The sequence below is a fragment of the Gallus gallus genome, chromosome 15 (assembly GCF_016699485.2).
Source record: "Gallus gallus isolate bGalGal1 chromosome 15, bGalGal1.mat.broiler.GRCg7b, whole genome shotgun sequence".
Lineage (NCBI taxonomy): Eukaryota > Metazoa > Chordata > Aves > Galliformes > Phasianidae > Gallus > Gallus gallus.
Window position 1 is genome coordinate 4,954,549 of NC_052546.1, and position 21,826 is coordinate 4,976,374.

The following is a 21,826-nucleotide window of genomic DNA, read 5'->3' on the forward strand; positions in this document are numbered from 1 at the left end:
CCCAGCAAGCCGAGCGGCATCCGCGTTTGTAAAAAGAGCTGCCTTTATTCCAAAAGGTTTTGTAGAAAGTGAATTTAGATACAGCCTTCAAACAAAATGGCTCCTGGCGACGAGGATGGGCGCTGATGACAACAGCCGCACTGACCTGAGCCGGATGCACAGCTGGACGTGGCACACACGGCTGCACACAGGGCAGGACATCATCTGGTGCTTTTTGAACCAAAGCAGCACGTGGAAGCACACCAAACACCCTCGTCCTCAGCTACAAAACACACTGATCCAAAACCTTCCCAGTTTCAAAGCACTACACTGAAGACTAACCACCTAATGTACATTGACTGGTGTCATTTTACAAAAATAAGCCCCTTCTCACACATAAATGTGGTCTTCTGTTCAAAACTCCCCTGAGAAGGGTACCTCTGTATTACTGCTCCAGTGATAGTTGTCTGCTGAGGAGCAGCTGTCCAAGAGAACCAAAAGCACAATGAAAGGGAATAAAAGAATACGACAACGTGAGTGTGCACGTGCCGAGGAATTAACACCCCTAACAGGAAAGTGTGTTCTAAGCCATCTTGAAACATTTGGCTTCCCTCTTCTGAAGCTGACCCCATTTCAGTGCCCAGACAGCCACTGAAAGCTCACACAACACTGAAGTCTTTGCATAGCAATGCTGAGATTCAGACCCTGCACATCAGCTGTGCTCATAACTTAACTCTGCATCAACATGTGATTGAAAATAATCAAAGCTTTTTTGTCTTTGAAAATAAATTGGAGGTTTGAAAGTGCAGCAGCAAGAATACTTCCAACTTTGCAAGATCTGTACCTTAACAACCTGTAACTTCTGGTTCTAATTACAGTGAATAATCAGTATTTAAAACAGCACAGATTACCTGCTCATACAGTGATTTGTTATTACACAGAAAACATGACTTAAATACTTTAAGAAAAAAAGTAGTAAGACTGCATACAGGTCTCTTTCATATCCTGTAAAAAGGGTCATCAATTTCTCAAGTACGTTCCACTTCATGGAATTACAGGAGGAGGTAATGGTGTGTTTAAGTTGCACTGTTATACAGCTAACTTTAATTTCTTCTTCTTAGCTTTCATGACAGGTGGCAGTGATATTTTGAAAGCAGTCCTGAAACAACATAAAAAAAGGAACTGTCAGATACAACAAATGCATTTTCACACCCACTCCTGAAATAAGAAATACTTACTCGCACGTACTGCAAATAGGACTGAAGTTGCAGAATACTGGAAAACAAAATAATTGGCTGTCATTAAAATAGTTCATTTGGAATGTAGGAAGTTAAACTCATATTTGTAAACTTACTCGACAAGCACACAGAGCACACATAACCAATTTCAATGAGATTTCGATGACAGAAACACGCAGCTCTGTAGTCAACATGAACAGGAGGTGGAAGCACAAGCTGTGACCTTTGCTCTTGATCAGGGAGAAATACCCACTACATAAACAGAAAAAAAAAAATAGTGTGGAAATTGCTCTATTATCATGTCAGTGAAGTCAGTAAGATTTCACATCTGACACAGGAAAAAGCACGTGAAGACATACCAACAAATACTGCAGGAGGGATGGCAGGTGAGGCACTTTCAAGTATATGCCACCAGTAATGTCACAAGCCTGGAATGCAGAGAGAATGATCAGACAGTTCAATCCTAAAAGGAAGGCAGCAGTTTCTACTATTTACGGAAAAAGAAGAATAAAATAATAATGAATTGTTACTAAATAGGAGGGTACAAAAAGACTGTGAAAAAGAGACAGCGCTTTACCAACATAAAATACCTAGATGTTGTCACATAGAAGGGTGTAATAATGTCTCTCTGGTTTAAAAAAAGTTCAGAGTGCTTTAAACTACATCAAACTATCTAGCATCAAGTACCTATGAATTAAAGTAAATAGCAAATAGGAAGCCTGTACCTGTTGTAGAAGGCCTGAATCGGAGTCCAAAACACAAGCATCAATCAAAATACTCTGCAAGTAAAGAGACCCACAAAAAAAAAAAAAAAAAAAAAAGAATTCAGCTAGGAACAATGTAACCTCATCCATGTCATACAGGTTTTACAGCTGCAGGACCACCACAGCAATTAGAAAGCTCCTTCCCTTGGTCCAAACAAGCATCCAAATTTCTAACACCTCCCTTCTAATGCATGGCAATAAAAGAACTATCAGCAAAGGTATCCTGTACACAGGATCCACAAGGCAGGACAGCAGGCTACCATCCATTCTTTTGTAGCAATCTCTAATTAGTCCAGCAAAACCTTCATGCTAAAATGTAGCAGTAGGATCTGACTTTTATACGCTGTTACCTTTCACTCTGGGCATGACAGTCCTCACTTCAAGGATTCTTTAACCAGACCACAGACATAACATAAATGAACAATTTTCTTTCTTTATACATTAATAAAAGATTATATATATCAAACAGCTTTACCTGTTTTTGTGCTGCAAAGATCACATTCATGAAATTCATATATTGTAATGCACTGTCTTCTGCAGCTTTTATGACCTAAATAAAACAATTCAGTCTTGTTAGCCCCTATAGCATTGATGTATTTTAAGACTAATAGTAGACTAACAACAAAGCTCTTACCAAAATCCTTGATTTCATTTCCTGATTAGCTGATTATCAAAAAGAAAATAAAAGCACATGAGTACATCCATTCCCTGTAGTTGTCCTTACAATTCTATGGTACCTGATGTTTTAGCTAACCTAAATCCAATTAATCTAATATCCAAAATGACAGATCTAATATCTCAGTTAATGTGAATGTAAATGTCTAACAGTCCCAGTGCTACAGAAAATGGCAGAAATATGTGTCAAATATCTGTACAATAATTCAGCTTTGTTATGAAAGTGGGCCTATTTCATTTATTGTCCAAAAGCAATTAGGTATTGGTCAGAAAAGAAATATTTTAGGCTGTCCATTACCAACCCATCGGTTCAAACAGCTATCTCCAGTTAGAGGGTATCTACACATACTTGTTTGTATGCAAGTACGCATTTTTTTCTGCTCCTGCAATTCAAATATTTGTGTAAGCACTCAAAAGGCATTACCTTTCACCTCTTTGCTGATCTTGTTAATATCTTCATTAGATGACGTTAAGGAATCCACAATCTGTTCATGGAAGCACCACCAGTATCCACTCTATGTATTCACTACCACAATACACATTGTTCAACCCGCAGTTATTGGGCAAACGTTTCAGTTTTGAAAATTACTACAGAATGCACGGATAGTCAAGACTGTATTGAAGCATAATTAACATAATGACAAACAGCCTTACAGAAAGAGACAAAAGCTTTTAATACTTCCATCATCAAAAGGATACAACAAAGTGCTTTAGCGAGAGACCCTGCTAGCAGAGTCTCTGTTTGCTGGCCCATCATGTCAGCTGCAATGCAAATGACAGAAATCACCACGATATACAAAACCAGTCACTAAGCCTGATCTCACTAAGTGCCATATTGGATTCGTGCAGAGTCCCCCAACAGTCATAACAAACTCACCTACTCTAAACATACTAAAATTCAAATGATCAAAAGAAATGAAATTCCTTCAACTCTTAGAGAACGTTTTGCAATTCTGCGTTACGAAACCTGGAATTTTCCTTCCCTTACTTTTTGTCATGAGGTCTTTAATCTCTTCTGCGATTGCATCATTTATCGCTGTTAACAACTCATATTTTCCATCCTTGCTGCCAGAACAATTAGATTCCACAGAGTTACCACCATCTCCAAGGAGATCTGCAGAAGCCCAACGCTTCCCAGGGTACAAGAAACGGCTGAAAGAGAGGAAGAACAAAGTACTGTGGATGGCCTTTAAGCCTGTAAGAAAAAAAAGACATAGGCTGACCACGTGTAGACAGCAGTGCTTTGAAGTAAAAATTCAAGTAATTTTAATACTCCAGACATCAAATAGGATACACGGGGCAGGAAATCTTCATGCCCCAATGGTTCGCCTCCCTCCTCTCAACACATGTTTTAACCAAACTGGCAAATAGGTACCATGCCTGCATTTGTACACAGATTGAGACTCGTGAATTTCTTTAGAAGACATCAACCAAGTGGGAAACTTCTGTCACCTTCATTGACTCTTCTCACTTGGCGTAAGGCACTAAAAAAGATCATTTCTCTCCTGTGCTGTATCAGGGGACAGATAGAGGAAAACACTTCAAACTTCCCCAGCGGTGAGAAGCTGCCATACCTTTCCTGTGTGTGACTCGCTATCACTGCAAGCCTGTTGGTGCGACTCATGAAGAGGTGTGAGTTGCCCAGCACCATCGCCGCGTCCATACATTTTGACAGGGTGAACTGCCCAAAAAAAAGATTCAGCAAACAGCATCTCCAGTTCATTAACACACATAGCTGCAGTTAGGAGAACTTGAGGATGTGGAGCTTCCTTTCTAAGAGGAAGCATCTAAGCAAAACAAATGCAGAACCGTAGGACCATAGAATCCTTTCACTTGGAAGAGAAATCTCACGTAGCCCCACTGCCTGCAGCGCACAGGGACACCCACAGCTCCATCCGCGCTCACAGCCCCGTCCCCAGGCCGTGGGTGTCTGCAGGGATGGGGCACCACCACCCCCTCTGGGCACCCTGTGCCAGTCTGCTAACCATTCTCACGTTTCCCACCGCAGTTTCCCTGAGGACTTCCCTGAGAAGAGGCCCCGCCGCAGCGCCGTCCCCAGGACGCACCTCAGCCTCCCCCTGCGCCCGCTTCCCCCACCAGATGGGGTTGGTGTCGATGACGATGACCAGCAGGCTCAGCTCCTCGTCTGCAAAACAGACGGGGGGTCACTGCAGAAGGCCGCTCGGGCTCGGCTCGGCTCGGCCCACCCCCGGACCCGGGCCCGAACCCCTCGGCCGCTGCCGCTCACCCGCGCCCATCCCGCCGCTCGCGGCGCCCGCCGGTGACGTCACGTAGAGCATTACGTCATCACAGAGCGCCGCGCGGGGTCGGGCAGGGAGGCCATGAGCACGGACGGTAACGGGGCGCTACGGAGGGTGCGGGGGGCCGGGCTGAGCCGAGGCTGAGGCGGCCCTTTGCCTTTCAGACCTGATCGAGACCTTCAGGGCGCAGCTGAGGGACGACCCCGACGTCGCCTCGGCGGTGGCCGCCATCCGCGCGCTGCTGGGCTTCCTCCGGCAGGACCGAGGTGGGCGCCGATCCCCCGCGGCCGGGCCCGAAGCGGGGAGGCCCGGCCCTGACCGCGCCGCTCTGCCCTCCTCCTAGGAGAGACCATCCAGGGCCTGCGGAGCAGCCTGCGCGATGCCATCGATACGCTGTCGCGGGTGGACTCGTCGGTGGCCGTCAACTCCGGCGGGGAACTCTTCCTGCGCTTCATCAGCCTCACCTCGCTGGAGTACTCGGTAAGGCGTGGGCTCCCGCCGAGCTCCGTGCGGCAGGGCCGGCCGGCGGCCTCAGCACGTGCTGTCCTTTCCAGGACTATTCCAAATGCAAAGAAATCATGATCGAGCGCGGGGAGATCTTCCTCAGGAAGGTGTCTCTCTCGAGGAACAAAATCGCCAAGCTGTGCCATCCCTTCATCAGAGATGGAGCCGTAAGTAGGCCAAGGTGGCTGCTGTGTGCTGGCTTTGCTGCTGTGCTGCTAGGAAAGCAGAGGAGGAGGGGGTGAAGTTCACTCACATCCATCGCAGCAGTGGCAGAGGGGACGATGTTATTATGCCTGGGTACTCACAGAAGCCACGGCTTCATTCTGTAGAGACTCATCTCCTCCCCTCCTTCTATTTCCATGCAATGTTTTATCCTGTGCTCCACCCTAAGAAGTGCTGAGACATCACAACATGAAGTTACCATTTAATGTACTGAATTGTTGCCCCTCGGCAGCATCAGGGCTGCCACATCAAGCCCATCTCAGTGTGGTTTCCTCTCCTACAACCCGTAACATCATAGAATTACAGAATCATTTCAGTTGGAAGAGACTCTTAAATCTTATGTAGCCCCACTGCCTGCAGCACACAGGGACACCCACAGCTCCATCAGTGCTCACAGCCCCATCCCCTGACCGTGGGTGGCTGCAGGGATGGGGCACCACCACCTCTCTGGGCACCCTGTGCAGTGCCTCACTGCCCTTATCATAACTAACGTTTTCCTTATATCCAGTCTAAATTGCCCCTCTTTTAGTTTGAGACCATAACATCGTATGTTAGATATTAATTAACACTGACAGAAGTGAAGTAAAAACCCTGACACCCTTAACTGAAGTAAATGTTTTAAAGCTAAGCAAGAATATGTTACCTTTTTTGACAGAGGATATTGACACATGCCTACTCAAGAGTGGTCCTCCGAGTGCTAGAAGCAGCTGTTGAGTCAAAGAAGCGATTCAGCGTTTATGTTACTGAATCACAGCCAGACCAAGCAGGGCAAGTATTCATTAACTTGGGCTTGATGTTGGTTAAGAGGATAAGCTACAGCTAGCATCAAATCTGTCATAACTTAAGAAAAGCTGCTAGCCTTGTTGGAGCATAGGTAGTCATGGGTTCCATTCTTTCAGACATTTTTTTAGCATCATCTTTAAAGAAAAACTTCTAAGCTTCATTTTTATTTAATAGGCAAAAAATGGCAAAAGCCCTGAGGAAACTGAACATTCCTGTGACTGTGATACTGGATGCTGCAGTTGGGTAAGTCTGATCACTAAATCTTAATATTGTTCATCCCAATGTTATTTTTACATTGTTACATTTAAGTTCCATAGAAGGTTGTTCTAAATACAGAAATTGTTACTTAGTTTGTCATAGTCATCAGACAAGCTAAGCAAGTTACACCTTCAGGTGCATGATTCACCAAGTACACCTGCTGCAAAACTTGACCTAATAGGCAAACATCAAAGCACAAGGCAAGCTAAGTGTAGAACTTGGGGATACGTGGAGAAGGAGCTGTGGTACTAAAGAAAGCTAATTTGATTTTCCTACTTTATTAATAGTGTTTGTTTTTAAGCTAAATGCTAAATTATAGCATATTTTGTCACGTAATGACTACAATTGATGAATTTCTCCCATCACTTACACAGTTGTCAAGGTCAGACATGGCTTGTACCATTCCTGCTGAGCAAGCAGGTGAAAGCTCATTCCAAAGATGTCTAACACCACAGTCTTACTTAGCTAACAGTAGCTAAAACCACTTTGGAAAAGTGAGAGACCATTTGAATTCCTTATCTCTGTTCTGTTCAATGATCATATTATTTGCTAAGACTTGAATTTTTCCTCTCCTTCAACAGCTATATTATGGAGAAAGTGGACCTGGTCTTAGTCGGTGCTGAAGGTGTAGTTGAAAGCGGAGGCATTATTAACAAGGTAAAAGAGAATGCATTACATCATTCTGTAAACTGTATTAAAATTTTCTTAGATGCCAATCAGTGAAAGTCTGTTATTATTGGAAATGTGGCAATATTAAGTCATACTAGCATTGAATCTGCATGTTATTTTCTGTGTCTCCACAGATTGGCACTAATCAGATTGCTGTGTGTGCCAAGGCTCAGAATAAGCCATTTTATGTGGTAGCAGAAAGTTTCAAGTTTGTAAGACTTTTCCCCCTCAACCAGCAGGATGTCCCAGATAAGTTTAAGGTAAGAGAAATACAGCTTGCTTCCTGGCAAACTAAGATCCACTTACGTGTCTGTGAGTCATTTTCTTCTAAGCACGTCCTCATTTATTTGGATCTCTCTACTGTAGTTAACATGACACAGAGTTGTTCCATGTTCAAGTCCAACATCCACAGGTTGTCCTAATACTCTCGTTGAGTTACTAAAGCAGTTTCTTTGGGGCACAGGAGTAGCTGCGGGCAAGAAACAGCTACATCAAGACACTTCAGAACTATAAGTTGTATGGTGGATAGAAGGTAGAACACTTGAGATCAAGGTGGCAGTGTATGCCTCATTTTAAAGCAGTTGACTTCCTTCCATTTTACCACAAATATCTGCTCAAGATTATAATGCCCTTGCCCAAGAGAGGTTTTAGCTCCCAGCTGTGTAATAATCAATGGTCTCATTTCCTTCTAGTACAAAGCAGACACTCTGAAAACAAGTCAGAATCTAACAGAGGAACATCCCTGGATTGACTACACATCACCATCGCTTATTACATTACTGTTTACAGACCTTGGTGTGTTAACTCCATCAGCTGTCAGCGATGAACTCATTAAACTGTATCTGTAACTCAATGGACATGGTGTGCAATGTGTATCATCTTCGATGCCTATCACAGCTGTAAGAGCCTGGGAGGTGATACAAGTGGGGCAGACATGGTAAGGAGACAGCATTACAAGGATTCGTGTCATTGTCAGCCTTCTTCAGCTTAAGGCATTACCTGTGGATGGACCACTGTTTAGAAAAAAAAAATCCAAGTTGCTACACCTTCTGAATAGCTCAAATGGATGATTTGAAAGATGGGTCGAGTACTTTAGTATTGTTAAACAAAGTAACTTATGGTGTACTCAGCCTCATTCTGAGGTATGCTGTCACTGACCTGTGAACAAAAAGCCCTGAAATGAATGCTCCAAGGGAAAGCCGTAGCTCCAGCCAAATCATACAAGGGCAGTGCTTTTAGCTTTGTTCTTAACTGCAGTTCTTAACCATGCTTGTGGAAACCAGGTTTCTTTATGATGAAATTAAATCCATTCTGTTCTCTGCATCATTATTTTGTTATAAAAATACAGTTTTATTGAAACAGGGAGTATCTTAATGAAAAAGTCCACTTAGAATAAATGTCAGCCTTCAGTCTCAGTCAGCAGCAGCTTCTTTGAATTTACTCTGGCTACCTGTTAGCCTCTTCTCAAATTCTTCTTCACTAATTTTCCCCTTCTTTAATCTTTTCAAGAGTCTTGTGTCATTCAGCAGCTCTTCCATGTCCTCATCTTCCACATCAGAGCCCTGTCAGCCATTGAAATACAACAGATTACACACAACACCAAAAGGCTTCATTTCTATATAGCTGCACACAACAGACTTTTACAACCTAGATTTTGCCAGCAGTATCTAAGCAGGAAATTATACTCAATTTCTACAACCAATCTACCAAATTCACTTGTTGAGACAAAAAAAAAAAGCAACAAATAAGAACTGTCCAGTGAAGTGCTGCTGTATCCCTTACAATCCATGCAGTCTATGAGCCTACGCTGGCAGCAATTCACCATCAACTGAGTGATAAGAAATTGTTTCAGTGTTTGGCTTTGAAAAGTTTTTCTTTTTTTAATGCTTTACCTGTCAGACCTAGAAGGTTTATTTTCAATAATTCTGCAGTGCATCTCACTTCTGTCACACTAAAATCCCATTGCTCTCTGCCCTCTGGAAGTACATACAGTAATGCCATACAATTTAACAGAATGGGCATGGTTTACCTCTTCACGCTTCCTTTTAGCTGTTAATTTCCTCTTCTTCTCCCTTTTGGCTTTCTGCTTGGACCAGGATTTGTTTTTTATGAATTTCTTTTTTCCTTCACTTTCCTCCCTTTCCTTTCTTTGTTGTTCTAGTTGCTTTTGTCTCTGTTTTTCTCTATTTTTATCCTTAAATGGAATAGAGTCTGTATTAACAGTGACTGGAGTAAAGTCTGGAAAACATTTTCCTCTTAGCTCAGGCATCTTCGGCATCTTTAACAAGGCAAAGCCTTTAGCAAGACTAGCAAAGTCCAGATCTGTTAAGATAAAGATTATAAAGTCAGTTTCCTGCTGGATAAAAAGTTTAACTTACAAAGTCACAGGAAAAAAGATTATCCTGAAATTTGTATTTAATAGCAGTAACGACGTTACGTCACATTTATGCTTAGGTTTGTTTCAGTCAGACTTGCTAATTTAATGTTTTCTCCACAAATGATGAGAAATTACTTAAGCAAATAAGGATACTGCAGAAAGTATCTTTGAGAACAGAAATGGGTAGTTGTAGCTTCTGGATAATAGTATCGTGGGTTTTTTTTTTTTTGCCAAACCAAATATTGCCTTCTAAAAAAAGAGAAAAAGATCCCCAGCTCCTGCTGGGAATTACCTTTTATTCGGAAGATCAGATTGCATTCATGTTTGGCATAAGCCTGGATGTAAGAGACAAATGCTTTCATCCCTTTCTCAAACACTGCCCTGTCAGCGAGAGCCATGGACTTCAGTTTTGGAAGAAGGTCTAACACATTTCTCTGTGGTTGCATTTCCTGCATGGGACACTGAAAACCAAAAAAGAAATAGAAAAGGAAAGGCAAAGTTCAGCTGAATGATTTGAAATGTGCTATGAAACTTCAAACACATTTCTTCCCCAGTTGATCTTCAGTAAGTTTTGAGCACCTTTCCCTATCTTTTACCAGGCCATTTTATGTACTCAGTAAATGACACAGGGAACAATCGCATTCTAACAGTTGAATTTGGTGATTAATAACTGCTGTTACTGCTATAACTAAGCTGCAATCTTCTTTTAATTATGCACCTCTGCTAAAACTTTATCAATGCATATGATCTTCAGCCCAATTAATTTCTACTTCAAAATGCCTGTCATTAAGCTTCTGATGAGTGTCTGCTCCCTTGCCTTTTGCTGTGTAGGGTTAGAATAAAAGTCTACTGACCTTTTGATTGATTGAGAGAAAGTTAATATAAGATTCTTCCATGGGAAGCAAAAATACAAGTGCACTGCCAGCATTTCCAATCCGTGCTGTTCGACCACAGCGATGCACAAAGGCACTGAAATAAAACAGGGATAATTCAAGGAGAGATGCTTGGTCTGACTTTAAAGCACTAGTGAGCAAAAGGGCAAGTCTGACAGAATGGAAAACCCAGAGTTCTCCACATTTTCATACTAAACTAATGACTTTGGCATCAGGAAAATTATGACAATAGAAGTAAAAATATGTGGAAGAAGTTCCCCTCACGTAAACTCTCAATGTACCATCCTTCAATAGCTCTGTCCCTGCTGTCTGCACTCATTCACACACCTCAGCTTGTTACATCTATACTCCCATACTAACCCTTAGTACAGAAAGCCTCTTTGCACAAGTGCAAGTGGCAACCACCTATTTCACTTCTGCACATTAGGCCTACAAAGCCAGTTGACATCATTCACATCAATTTCAATAAAAGTTGCCACTTGTTGGCAGGTAGCTCAGACTTTCAGGCAACAAGAGCATGCTTTTCCCACAGTTGCGTGTTCTCAATTTATATCTAAACAGTACAGTAGCACGAGCACAAGTTGGTAAGATCTGAAGTTGTACCTTGCACTGCTAGGTGGGTCATACTGTAAAACCCAGTGTACTTCTGGGATGTCTATGCCACGGGCCATCACATCAGTGCAAACTAAAATCCCACTAGGAAGAAGAAAAGCATTTTTTCACTCAACTGTCCTTTAAGAAAAGCACACCGTCAGACACAATTAAATCTCTCTTACTGTTTCTACTTTTGCCTGGAGTAACTTGGTTGCTTGGTTCTTACCCCGCGAGCCTTCGAAACTCAGTAAAAATCTTGTTACGCTTGTGTTTCATTTTCCCATGAATGCACATTATTTTCACTTGTTTAATTAAGGATTCCAAAGCCTTCCCATAGTATTCCACACAGGCACACGTGCTGTTGTGATGAAGACAGAAAAGTAAAAGATTATGCCACGTATTTAATCCGCCTCAGGCAGCCAAGTCAGAACAGTCTGAGCCTTTTCAAAAATACCCACTTGTACATATTTTAAATAAAAATAGACATCACTTTTATGATTAACACATCATCTATACTGTTTACTTTTATAATCCTGTAGAGTTCATGTTAACAGAATCTTGACATGAAGCAACGATCAATCCCCTTCTATCCTCTTTCCATAAGACAGCTATTAAAATGAATCACATTTAAAATAGTTGCGTCCTTATCAACACAGGGCAGCTTTGGAATTTAAGTAATAGAACTCCTTGTTTTCACAACAACACACTAACAGCATTACCTGAAAAAGACCAGATGTTTTTCCTGCTTGTGCTGTCGCAGAAAATGCACCAACTGATTAAATTTTTCATCTGCTTTGCATATCTACACAGTGCAAAAGAAAAACAATAAGTAAGAAAATAGATTTGATACAAACTGATCTGCCAGTTTCCTCCTTCCATTACACACTGATGTTTGGTCAGGGAGGCACAGCAGTGCAGCAGTTTGGGTCCTGGCAGGCCAAACAAAACACAGCTAAACTCATACAGCAGGCAACTACAGCATTAAGAATTAAGGGCATTTCTCCTCAACGTGGTTGCCAACCTTCAGATAACTCACAAGAGCTTTACGTCTTAGAAACTTCTGGTTCCTCTGTTGAAGTAACTGCAAGTGGTCATGACTTAAAAACTTGTTGATGGAACCATGGAAAAGGGAGAAAGAATGACAACTACCACAGAACACAGAGGTCATACCATATAATAGTTCTCCAGGCGTGTTGGAGTTTTCTGTGTGTTGGTTGCTGCCACTCCCTTCTCTTTCACCGAGATGCGGACAGGATTCCGGAGCCCTGCTCTCACCAGGTTCTCCACCTCTTGAGTCTGAGTGGCTGAGAACAGACCTGTCCGCCTCTGCTTGGGTAAAAAGGCCAGAATGGCATTTAAACTGCAAGTAAAAACATGCAAAACATAAATGCATGATTTGAGCCAAGATTTCCCTCAGAAATAAGTTTAATCACTGGAAGCATGAGCTTATACACAAAACTGTTTTTATCACTAAATGTCAAGCATCTTCTATTCAAGCATTTATCAGAACATTGCAAGTAAGACACCTGTGCTAAATTGTTACAGCAATTGAAGCCAATACTGACATTTAAATGATTACATGTTAATACGCATCAGAAAAAAAAGAAATATTAAGCTCTGCATTCATCAAGCAAGCACTCCTTTGAGTCCTTTCCCTTTACAGCAATTGCTTCAGACAGGCTACAGAGCAAAGAGAGGCGAAAGAACAATACAGTGTTCACTTAATGATGAATTCATTTAAAACTTCAGATGTATAATGAGAGATTATTATTTAAGTATTACATACCTTGATTCAAAGCCCATATCGAGAAGTCTGTCAGCTTCATCCAATACCAACACATCAAGAGACTTCACGCAGCTTGCAAGATCCAGCCCATCTGCTTTTCTTCTGAACAGATCCTCCAGCCGGCCTGGCGTAGCTACAATGATGTTTCCCCTGTTTGCAACAAAGACACAGCAATTTTGTAACCACACAAGGTAAGGCCTTGGGTGGAGCTGCTAACAATTACCACAGCACACACCCGCAATCAAAATGAATGCATTCTTCAACAGGAAAATTTCAGTGTGCTACTTTCAAGGGCATTTATATTCCAGTGCCTTTCAGACAGCGTGTTGATGGGAGGAAAAAGCCCTTGTGTGAAGGCTCACCATTTGTGGGAATAACAGATTAGAAGATAATTAATGACTATTGAAAGCAACTATCACTTAGAAGAAATATTTCACACTTTTGTGCAAAAGCTGGAGGCAAATAAAATGCTTTCAAAGCTTCCCCATGAGTATCAGCACTGAATCGTTCCAATTATTCAACACAGGCTCAACCTCACTAGAGTCCACTGCTGGCAGAAAGTTTACAAGAAGGAACTGAGATATTCAGCTTTCAATTCACCGAGCAGTACATTGCTCTTTACTCAGACAGCATGGAAATGAGACAGATTCCACATACAATCCTTGCTTCTTATCTCACTACAATCTCATTACGGTGCATTTTACTCCAGCAAAATAAAAATCACAATTTCTTTAGCATATTCAACATATTTACACAGTATCATCAAATGTCAGCAGCAGCAAAACCGGACTAGAGCCACAAATTAAGTATTCTTATGACAAGGAAAAAAAAAACACAACAGCAAGGCATTGGAACAATTACAGACAACCAACTTACCCATGTTCTTTAAACTTTTCAACATCTTCCATGGGATTCCTACCACCAATTAAAAGAATCTGACTAAAACAACAGAACAGAAAGATTTAGGTCATCTTTAAATTCTGTGACCTTATGAACGACAGAAGTCCAAAGAAAAAGGAACTGTGGTCATGAAAAGCTCGAGGTTCACTCACCTAAATTTGGGGAAGTGTTTTGTGAAGTGTGTCAGCACCTCATCAATTTGAATAGCTAATTCTCTCGTTGGTGTGATAATTATAGCTCCAACCTGCAGACAAAAGGAACTTATGGAAAATAGCAGAGGGAAGATTGTTGCAAAACCATCACTTGTAAGGTGAGTGACTATGAGGCATGTTTACAACCCTGGCTTTAGGCAAAACATTCCCAATAGAATCTTCTCCACAGAAAAGGCTTCTGAAAGACCTGCTATATCAATATGCAAAATGCTCAAGAAGCAGTAGCTAATAACAATATTTAATCAAGAAAAGTAGCACAAGTACCTTAGAATGCATTCAAAGACAAAAGATGCAAAAAGTACTCAAACACTCTTGCCTGCAGTACATTCTCTTATTTGATATTGAGGTACTCTCCTAATAGGTCAGAACAAGTTTGATCATTTCAAGTAAAAAGCTGTATGGAAGTGCATGCAAAGCACCCCAGTATTTATTCTCGTCATTACTACAATATCAAAGGGTCACTTTATGTATTCGTTTTGACTTTACTGGTACTTCTACTGAGGGCCTCAATCTTATTGACAGATCAGGAAAACGCAATCAAACATTCAAAGCGAACAACTTAACCTTACCTGCATTTTCTTTAGCTTTTCTTCCCGTCTGAGAAGAATTTCTAGTATAGGAATCACAAACGCCAAGGTTTTGCCACTGCCCGTTACCTGGGAGAGGAAAACAGAGTCAGCACCCTCAGCTCCGCACACAGAACAAGAAAACCAACCCGAGTGCACAATACTCACCGCTTCTGCAGCGACGTCTTTGTTACTCATGAAGAGCGGAATGGTCGCAGACTGAGGAAGAAAAAAAGAGAAACAGCGCATAAACAGATTAATTATTATCTGGCAGAGGCTCAGTTACCCTCGGGAGCCACCAGAGTTCCCTCCGAGTTTCCCGAGCGGCGGCACTGTTAGAAAAACCGATCGCAGTGCCAGCTCCCACCCGCGGCCCGGAGCGCAGCCCCGCCCGGAGCCTCCTTCCCCGGGCTCCCCGTTCTCAGAGCCGCCCCCTCACCTGCACCGGGGTCATGCGGTCGAAGCCGAGGTCCTGTAACGCCAGCAGCACGCCCGGGCTCAGCGGCACGGGCAGCGAAGACCAACCGCCCTCAGTCACCGCCTCCATCTTGGCGGGGCCGTGCGTAACACCGGAACTCGCCCCCACTTCCGGCTGCAAAGGAGACGGCCGGAAACACGCACCGCAGCGCTTTGGTTCCGCCATAAGAGGTTCCGCCGCCTCCCTGAGGAAGCCGCACCGCGAGCACAGACATTCCCAGTTCTATAGCACGGAAGCACTGTAACATCCAACAGCAGAGTGAGCAGGACCAGCACGGAAGAGCCATAATTTCTTCTACCTGCCTGCAACGCCGGGTCACGGTTGGATGAATTCTGCATTCCCAGGGACATCGATAAAAACATTCTGAGCGCGAAGCAGCACCTCCACAAAGCATCACAGAAATAATAAATACAGAGCATGGTGTTTGGTTATCTTTTTTTTTTTAAGAATTTGTTTATTTATCGAACCTGGGTCATATTTAGATTCACAAGCAATTTTAAATGTACATCTTAATTCAATTTAAGTGTTTTACACAAAAATATTGGCACACAACAGTCGCCATAAGGTGTAATGCCACCTTGCTGAGGAACTGCTGCCGGTGTTTGCCCGAGGTTGCAAAATCTTTACCTGGAACATGAAAACCTGTAACAAATTTTAAATTAATTGTACAAAACTGCTGTGTGTAACTTGTAGAGGCTCCCCCCTGGAAAAGGTCCCACCCCACCCCAAAAATGATTACAACTAATGTACATCAGTCACAACAGAATCCTGGCTCAGCACCCACACCAGACGAGTCTTTAATTTTGAAACCAATCATCAGATACCAAGGAAAGTAACTTTATACAAAAACAAATCTACATGTGCCTGAAAAAGAAAACACACCAGTACTTAGCATTATGCTAATTATGACCAGAAAAGGGCAGAGACTGCCACTTAACTTAAACACAAGGGCTGCATAGCATTGCAATAAACCCCCAGAACCGTTAACCCTTTGGCATCAGGAATCCAGATGTCCTGAACACTGCTGCATTCTGCAAGAGCACCAACGGCCTTCAGCTTTGGAGCTGCACAAACAAAGGGCTAACTATCGTTTGCCAAGACACTGCACACAATGGGCTCCAATATAAAACCTGAAAAAGACTAAAAACCACGTGATGAACATTTGGTAGAAGATCTATTCTGATACTGGTTATTTCATTAAAAATCTCCGAATGGTTGGTGTAATCAGGATAGTTACTGAACACTTCCTTTTAAATCTTAATTGGGTACGTATACTAGATCAGAAGTTGCCAGATCTACTCATTATCAGATTAAAGTTCCAATTGCTCCTCCTTGGCAGTTTGCATAAGTGAAGAAGGGATACCTTCAATTTACTGCAGCGTTAATGATGTGAGAAATGCAACAGTCGCGTTAGGGCCTTGTACCGTTTCCCTAGATAGAACTGCAAGTACTTATGAAAACAGAAAGTTAGAAAAAGACACAGACATTGCTTGTTACTACAGTTGAATTACAGCATTTGCAGCTTGCTTGGATCTTGCTTAGCATACAGGCTAGGCAGGTTTAAGTGAAAAGAAAAAAAAACAGGCCAATTAAGTGATGAGATTTCAGCATAGCTTTTGCTACAGAAGATATATAAAAACAATTCATTTTTAACTAGGAAGGAACGTAAGCAAATAAGTTTTACAGTTCAGTAAGGAGGGTTTCGAAACTTAGTGACTTTTTTTTGTGACCAGGATGTTTGGTAGACAGTGAACTGAAATCCAGGACCAGGAACAGTACTCTTAAACAACTCTTCGGACTTCAAAAAACCTCTTCAGATAGTAGATTTGTCCCAGTGTCATGGCAACTAGTACAAGAGCTTCAAAGAATGACCAAAGGACCACTCTGCTGTTTGTGTTGTCATTAACTGTTGAGAAAAAAAAAAAGGAAGAAAGAATTTAAAACAAACTTAAAAGACATTTTCTTTTGTCATAGGAACCAAAGAATTGCATATAAGCCTTACAGTGCTATCATTGGTATTTGTATCATGGCTGCATAAGGGTTCCAGGAACTGAACTGAGAACTTGCATAGCCTGAACCAAGCTATGCAAACAGATGTTCATCTCACCACTGGACACACTGCAACATCCTTCTGTGCTTTTTCTGTATTTTGCATAACAATCTTCATTACATGAGACAAGAAAATGTAAAGACTGCAAGCGTCAATCATATTTTTTACTCTACTGGGAGGAGTTTCCAGATTTGTCCTGAACTCTTTTTAGTTTCAAATAGCTTTAGATTTCAAATAGCTTTTATAGACTTAAACATAAATCTTAAAAAAAAGATGACAAGGCATTTAAGTCAAAAGACACCTACTTGCTCTATGTATTCTCTCACGAACTTCCATGTACTCCTGTTCATGCTTTACAGCTGTCATGGCCACTGCTAACTCATTAATCATCTCTTCTAGCTTGTTCTGATGAGCTGCAGAATAATTTCAAAAGCATCAGGAAGTTATTTACTCAAAAAAAAAAAACCATTTTTTTTAAAACATGAGCAGTTGTAATCAACTTCCCATCACAGAGGGAATTCTGAAAAATGCAGTCTGTACAATGAAAACTTTCTATCCTTACAGCAAAATGGTTTTGTTGTCTCATTGCCACTTTTCATAACACACTGCTGTGGCATTTACTGAGTGGGAAAACACCTCTCACCACATCCAACTAGATGACAGATGATACCCAATTTAGTCAGTGCAGACCACTTATATCCAATATGGGCACACTTCTCCAGAAAAATAGAATGTAAAAATACATGAGATCATTAACACACTGTTATCCACTTTGCAAATACGTTCCAATATACTCCAAGCAAATTATCTTAACATAACAGCTTTTTTTCTACTTGTTAAGTTTGCAAAAATAGAACAACTGAGAATTTAGCTTAAGATCATGATGCTGGCAAAACGAGATGACTGTCTGAAGCAATGTATCACATCTTGTGGTCTCCCTGTTCAGCTGTAGCACAGCATTCAGCAGAAACAATGCCAAAGGGGAACAGCAAATGGCAGGAACTGGCCTCAGGTTCTGGTACGTCACGAAAGCAGAAGAGTAAGAAAATGAACTAACGGTAACAGATAATTAGCTGGAGATAATTCAGCACATGGAAGGAACAGAGATCCAAGATTTAGTGATTTGTCAATCACAGGATCCTTTAAATACCTTCATGCTCAAAGAACTGCCCACTAACAAAAGTTATGAATTATGCAAGTAATTTTCAGAGTTTTCTAGCACCAAGAGAAGTTTGAGCAATCATTCCACAGACACACTCCAGGCAAACATCTCTTGAAGGGATACATTGCATTTTGAAGCCACCTACTTTTATTGCTTTATAAATGAAATATTTCAGATCACGCTCTGAAAGCAAACCTATTAAAAATATACACATTTGGGTAACAGACAAAAAGATGGCCAGAGGATAACACTTATATAAGTTCTAATTAAAGCCTAAGTAGATGGCAAAACAACACTCACTTTGCTAACATAAATCCCTTAATTTCACAGCCGGTCACTGCAATATGTACAGCTTGTTGGAGAAGAAATTACAGTCTCAGGTATTATTTAAGCTCATTTAAAAAAAAAAACCAAAACAGGGAAAAGTGTTTATCTTAAAATTTAAAGCTCTATTAATATTCCTTAGAATTGATGTTTACAATGTTTATTCACATTCAATAAAAAGATCTGAGGCTTTAAAAAAACTCATGTTAGGAATTTGTTAAATTTCATCAAGAGATATCAATCAAGCACTCAATTCACACAGTTATTTACTCGCTAAAATAGAAAAAGACAATTTTCTTTCTAGCTTCAGTTAGTGATTTCTAAAGAAAACTTTACAACTTGTTACCCAAACACTTAATTTACAGCAAATGGCAACTTTCCAGTTTTTTCTCTTGTAACATGTTTGCTAATTCATATCCTAGGTGGAAATTGCTGCTTCCAAAAGCCCTTGAATATCCAACATTTATTTTAGTAAGTAAACATCATCTAATGCTCCTGGATGTTCATTATTTTAGTTCAATTCCACCTAAAACATCTAATCAAGCCTTCTGTTAGCCACAAAGAATGACCTGAAGACAAAGTGTCACGGCCAATTTGAGACCTGATCCCAAGAGCTGCTAAGTATTTCAACCTCTCGATGGAAGCTTGCAGTGCTCAGCATTGCTCAGAATCAGACCTTTGATGTAGTTTATTAAAAAGACATTCTCATGCTACAAACAAACATTACAGAGAAAAAGCAAACGTTAGCTGTTAGTGAATAAACGTATGCAAAAGACAAGATGCTAATGAGCTTTCAAAAAGCAGTACACATACCATCCCAGGTATCTCCACCACCTAGAGAAAAGTGTAAGAGATGAACACAAGTACAGGACAAAAGGCTGCAGATAAAACAGTAACTTACATGGCTACAAGAAAATTTTTATTTTCATTAGCACGTTTATCAAAGAGTTCAACTAATGCATATGGCAATCTACATACTGCTGAGCAAACTAGAAATCAGAGAAAGAAACCGATGAAAAGACTAAAAGATGAAAGCATTAGTTTCTGCAGACGGCCAAGTGATTCCCCGGTGATTTTGCATTAAGTTGTGCCACGAGGTCTAAAAACACCCATATCCATTTTAGCTGTGCAGGAGAACAGCTAACTAGACCGCCTGAAGAAACAGGAATTCTGAGAATCCCAGTCACATTCACAAGTCATGCATGTAGGTAAAAGCTCCCGAAAGAGAGCCTTTTTCTTTTCAGGAGTCTTCCTCACCTTCTGTCTCCATATCTTGCCCCTTTGGAGCTTCCCCAATATCAATTGTGAACATCACTATCTTGGGAGTCATGGTGGACATTCTGTTACTAAAACAAAACTTGTAAGTTCCATCCATGTGGGCGGCAAATGTGTATTTTCCACTGGACTCTCGATCGCCTTTATAAATTCCTTTATTATCAGGCCCTGTAATCTGGACAGGGAAAACAAAATATCATTCATTTTATTTAAAATACAGTGTTTTAAAACGCATCAATACCAGTTGGGCGCATATTTTGAAGTCATCCAGCCAGATTTACCCACAACATCTTTAATCTGACTGGTTTGGTGATATTTCTATTTTTCTCTCCACAACTTAAAAGCAGCTCCATGTTTTCCTGCACAGGAATCTTCAAAAAGCCCTCTCTGTAAAGAAAGCCATATAAAAGCTTTGCTTACTGACCGCCTGTCCTCAAGATAAGAAGCATTCAGTAACAAGAGAGACATAAACCGTCTACAGCCCTGGCTGTTCACCAAATTAACAACTGCAGGGGAAACCTTATCTCCGATGTTTGAAAGGAAACAAAAAGGAATAAAGGACATTCTCCAGTACAGCGATACTACCGTGGACGCACAGTTGTGCAGTGCTGCAGCTGTCAGCTCAGACAGAGGCAGAGCAGAGTGCTAAGCCATGAGAGCCATTGTGACCTTATGTCTTCCACTGCACCAAGACACCAAACCCAGCCTCTAAGCTTCCATCACAGACTTCTGAATGGAGGTTTGCAGCCTCCTGCCTTTATTTCCTTTATCAGAACTGTATAATTTTCAACAACTACATCTGATTTCAGCAACAGCCCTCATGTTGAAGCCACCCCAAACTATCTGCTCCTCACCAAGATGAAAGGAATGCTCATCCGTTATTCTCCTATCGACTCAGTGCCTTATTGAAGAAAAGCACTTACCCACAACCTGAACTGGCAATCAACCTGATTAAAGACAGCAATCAGCCTCGTTAAAGTCAGCGCTTTAAATGGAGAAAGAACGCTCCCAGAATAAGCAACACAGAGGAAAACCACTTAATTCTTCCCGCCAACAAACGCTTTACTACGCCAAGACCGCACGGAGCAGAACACTCAATAAACCCGGGGAGAAGCTCCAACAGCGGCAGAAGGGCTCTCCTCCTGCAGGAGCACCAGCCCCCCGGCACCCCAAGGAAGCGGAGCTCCACAGTGATCCCACGGCCCCAGAGCCGGGGGCGGCCAAATGCGGCCCGCCCCCCACAGGCCCCGCCACCGCCCGGGCCTCCCCGCACCGCCTCGCCTCTCCACACCGTTTCCGGCGCGCAGGGCCCGGTTCCAGGGAAGGGCCCCCCCTCAGCGCAGGGCCCAAGGTCAGCCGGTCCCGCCTCACCTCTACGTCGATGTCCAGGAAGCCCCCCTCGGCCACCTCGAAGATGAGCCCCATCTTCGTGCCGGACGGCACCCGCTCCAAGAAACACTCCTCCGCGTGCGCATCGATACTGACGAAGTAGGCGGCAGCCGGGGCCGCCAGTGCGGCCAGCAGCGCCAGCACCGCCCGCACCGGCGACATGGCGGAGCCCAGGGGCACCGAGCGGCGGGCAAGAGGAAAAGGGGAGGGGGGCTTCCGGCTCTCGCCACGCCCCTTCCGGGGCACGGGGCCGCCGCTCATAGGCCGGCGCGGCCCCACTGCCACGTACGGTCCTGCGCTACGGTGGCCGTCAAAGGACGGATGAGGAAGGGACGGCCCGAACCCTGCGGAGAGCGAGGCGCGAAGTAGGAGGCGGAGCAGGGTACGGAGAGAAGCCAATCAGCGTGAGTAGGAGAGAGTGGGCCTATCAAAACGCAGAAGAGTGGAAGGCAGAGCGGCATTGGATG

The 21,826-nt window shown here is 42.4% G+C and overlaps 4 protein-coding genes across 7 annotated transcripts; 1 reads left to right on the forward strand and 3 right to left on the reverse strand.

The window, feature by feature from the left end:
• Positions 1–25: 25 nt before the first annotated feature.
• GTF2H3 (general transcription factor IIH subunit 3) lies at positions 26–4,945 on the reverse strand. 2 transcript variants are annotated; one of them, XM_040648103.2, is made up of 13 exons: positions 4,905–4,945; positions 4,642–4,802; positions 4,231–4,337; positions 3,645–3,808; positions 3,356–3,418; positions 3,081–3,110; positions 2,616–2,644; positions 2,457–2,531; positions 1,943–1,996; positions 1,577–1,645; positions 1,334–1,469; positions 1,218–1,254; positions 26–1,138 (listed from the first exon to the last, which is right to left on the reverse strand). In XM_040648103.2, exons 1-13 carry the CDS (start codon positions 4,912–4,914, stop codon positions 1,069–1,071), a joined length of 1,005 nt encoding a protein of 334 aa, XP_040504037.2. In that variant the 5' UTR covers positions 4,915–4,945; the 3' UTR covers positions 26–1,068.
• A 27-nt stretch (positions 4,946–4,972) lies between these two features.
• EIF2B1 (eukaryotic translation initiation factor 2B subunit alpha) lies at positions 4,973–8,206 on the forward strand. Its single transcript, XM_003642192.6, has 9 exons — positions 4,973–5,011; positions 5,082–5,183; positions 5,261–5,397; positions 5,472–5,588; positions 6,299–6,411; positions 6,601–6,669; positions 7,266–7,341; positions 7,488–7,613; positions 8,046–8,206. Exons 1-9 carry the CDS (start codon positions 4,999–5,001, stop codon positions 8,199–8,201), a joined length of 909 nt encoding a protein of 302 aa, XP_003642240.1. The 5' UTR covers positions 4,973–4,998; the 3' UTR covers positions 8,202–8,206.
• A 476-nt stretch (positions 8,207–8,682) lies between these two features.
• On the reverse strand, positions 8,683–15,254 carry DDX55 (DEAD-box helicase 55). Its single transcript, NM_001006185.1, is given in 14 exon segments — positions 8,683–8,915; positions 9,383–9,675; positions 10,023–10,191; positions 10,585–10,699; positions 11,227–11,319; positions 11,444–11,575; positions 11,937–12,019; positions 12,388–12,577; positions 13,004–13,153; positions 13,880–13,942; positions 14,056–14,147; positions 14,685–14,771; positions 14,850–14,900; positions 15,121–15,254. Coding segments are annotated over 14 exon segments (1,776 nt in total). The 5' UTR covers positions 15,229–15,254; the 3' UTR covers positions 8,683–8,765.
• A 328-nt stretch (positions 15,255–15,582) lies between these two features.
• TMED2 (transmembrane p24 trafficking protein 2) lies at positions 15,583–21,551 on the reverse strand. 3 transcript variants are annotated; one of them, NM_001397890.1, is made up of 5 exons: positions 21,342–21,551; positions 19,953–20,145; positions 19,509–19,529; positions 17,515–17,622; positions 15,583–17,065 (listed from the first exon to the last, which is right to left on the reverse strand). In NM_001397890.1, exons 1-5 carry the CDS (start codon positions 21,519–21,521, stop codon positions 16,941–16,943), a joined length of 627 nt encoding a protein of 208 aa, NP_001384819.1. In that variant the 5' UTR covers positions 21,522–21,551; the 3' UTR covers positions 15,583–16,940. The 3 variants fall into 3 exon arrangements, with proteins under 3 accessions (NP_001384819.1, NP_001384820.1, NP_001006186.1); NM_001397891.1 differs by lacking the exon at positions 19,509–19,529 and having other exon boundaries at positions 21,348–21,551; NM_001006186.2 differs by lacking the exon at positions 19,509–19,529.
• Between the last annotated feature and the right edge of the window lie 275 nt (positions 21,552–21,826).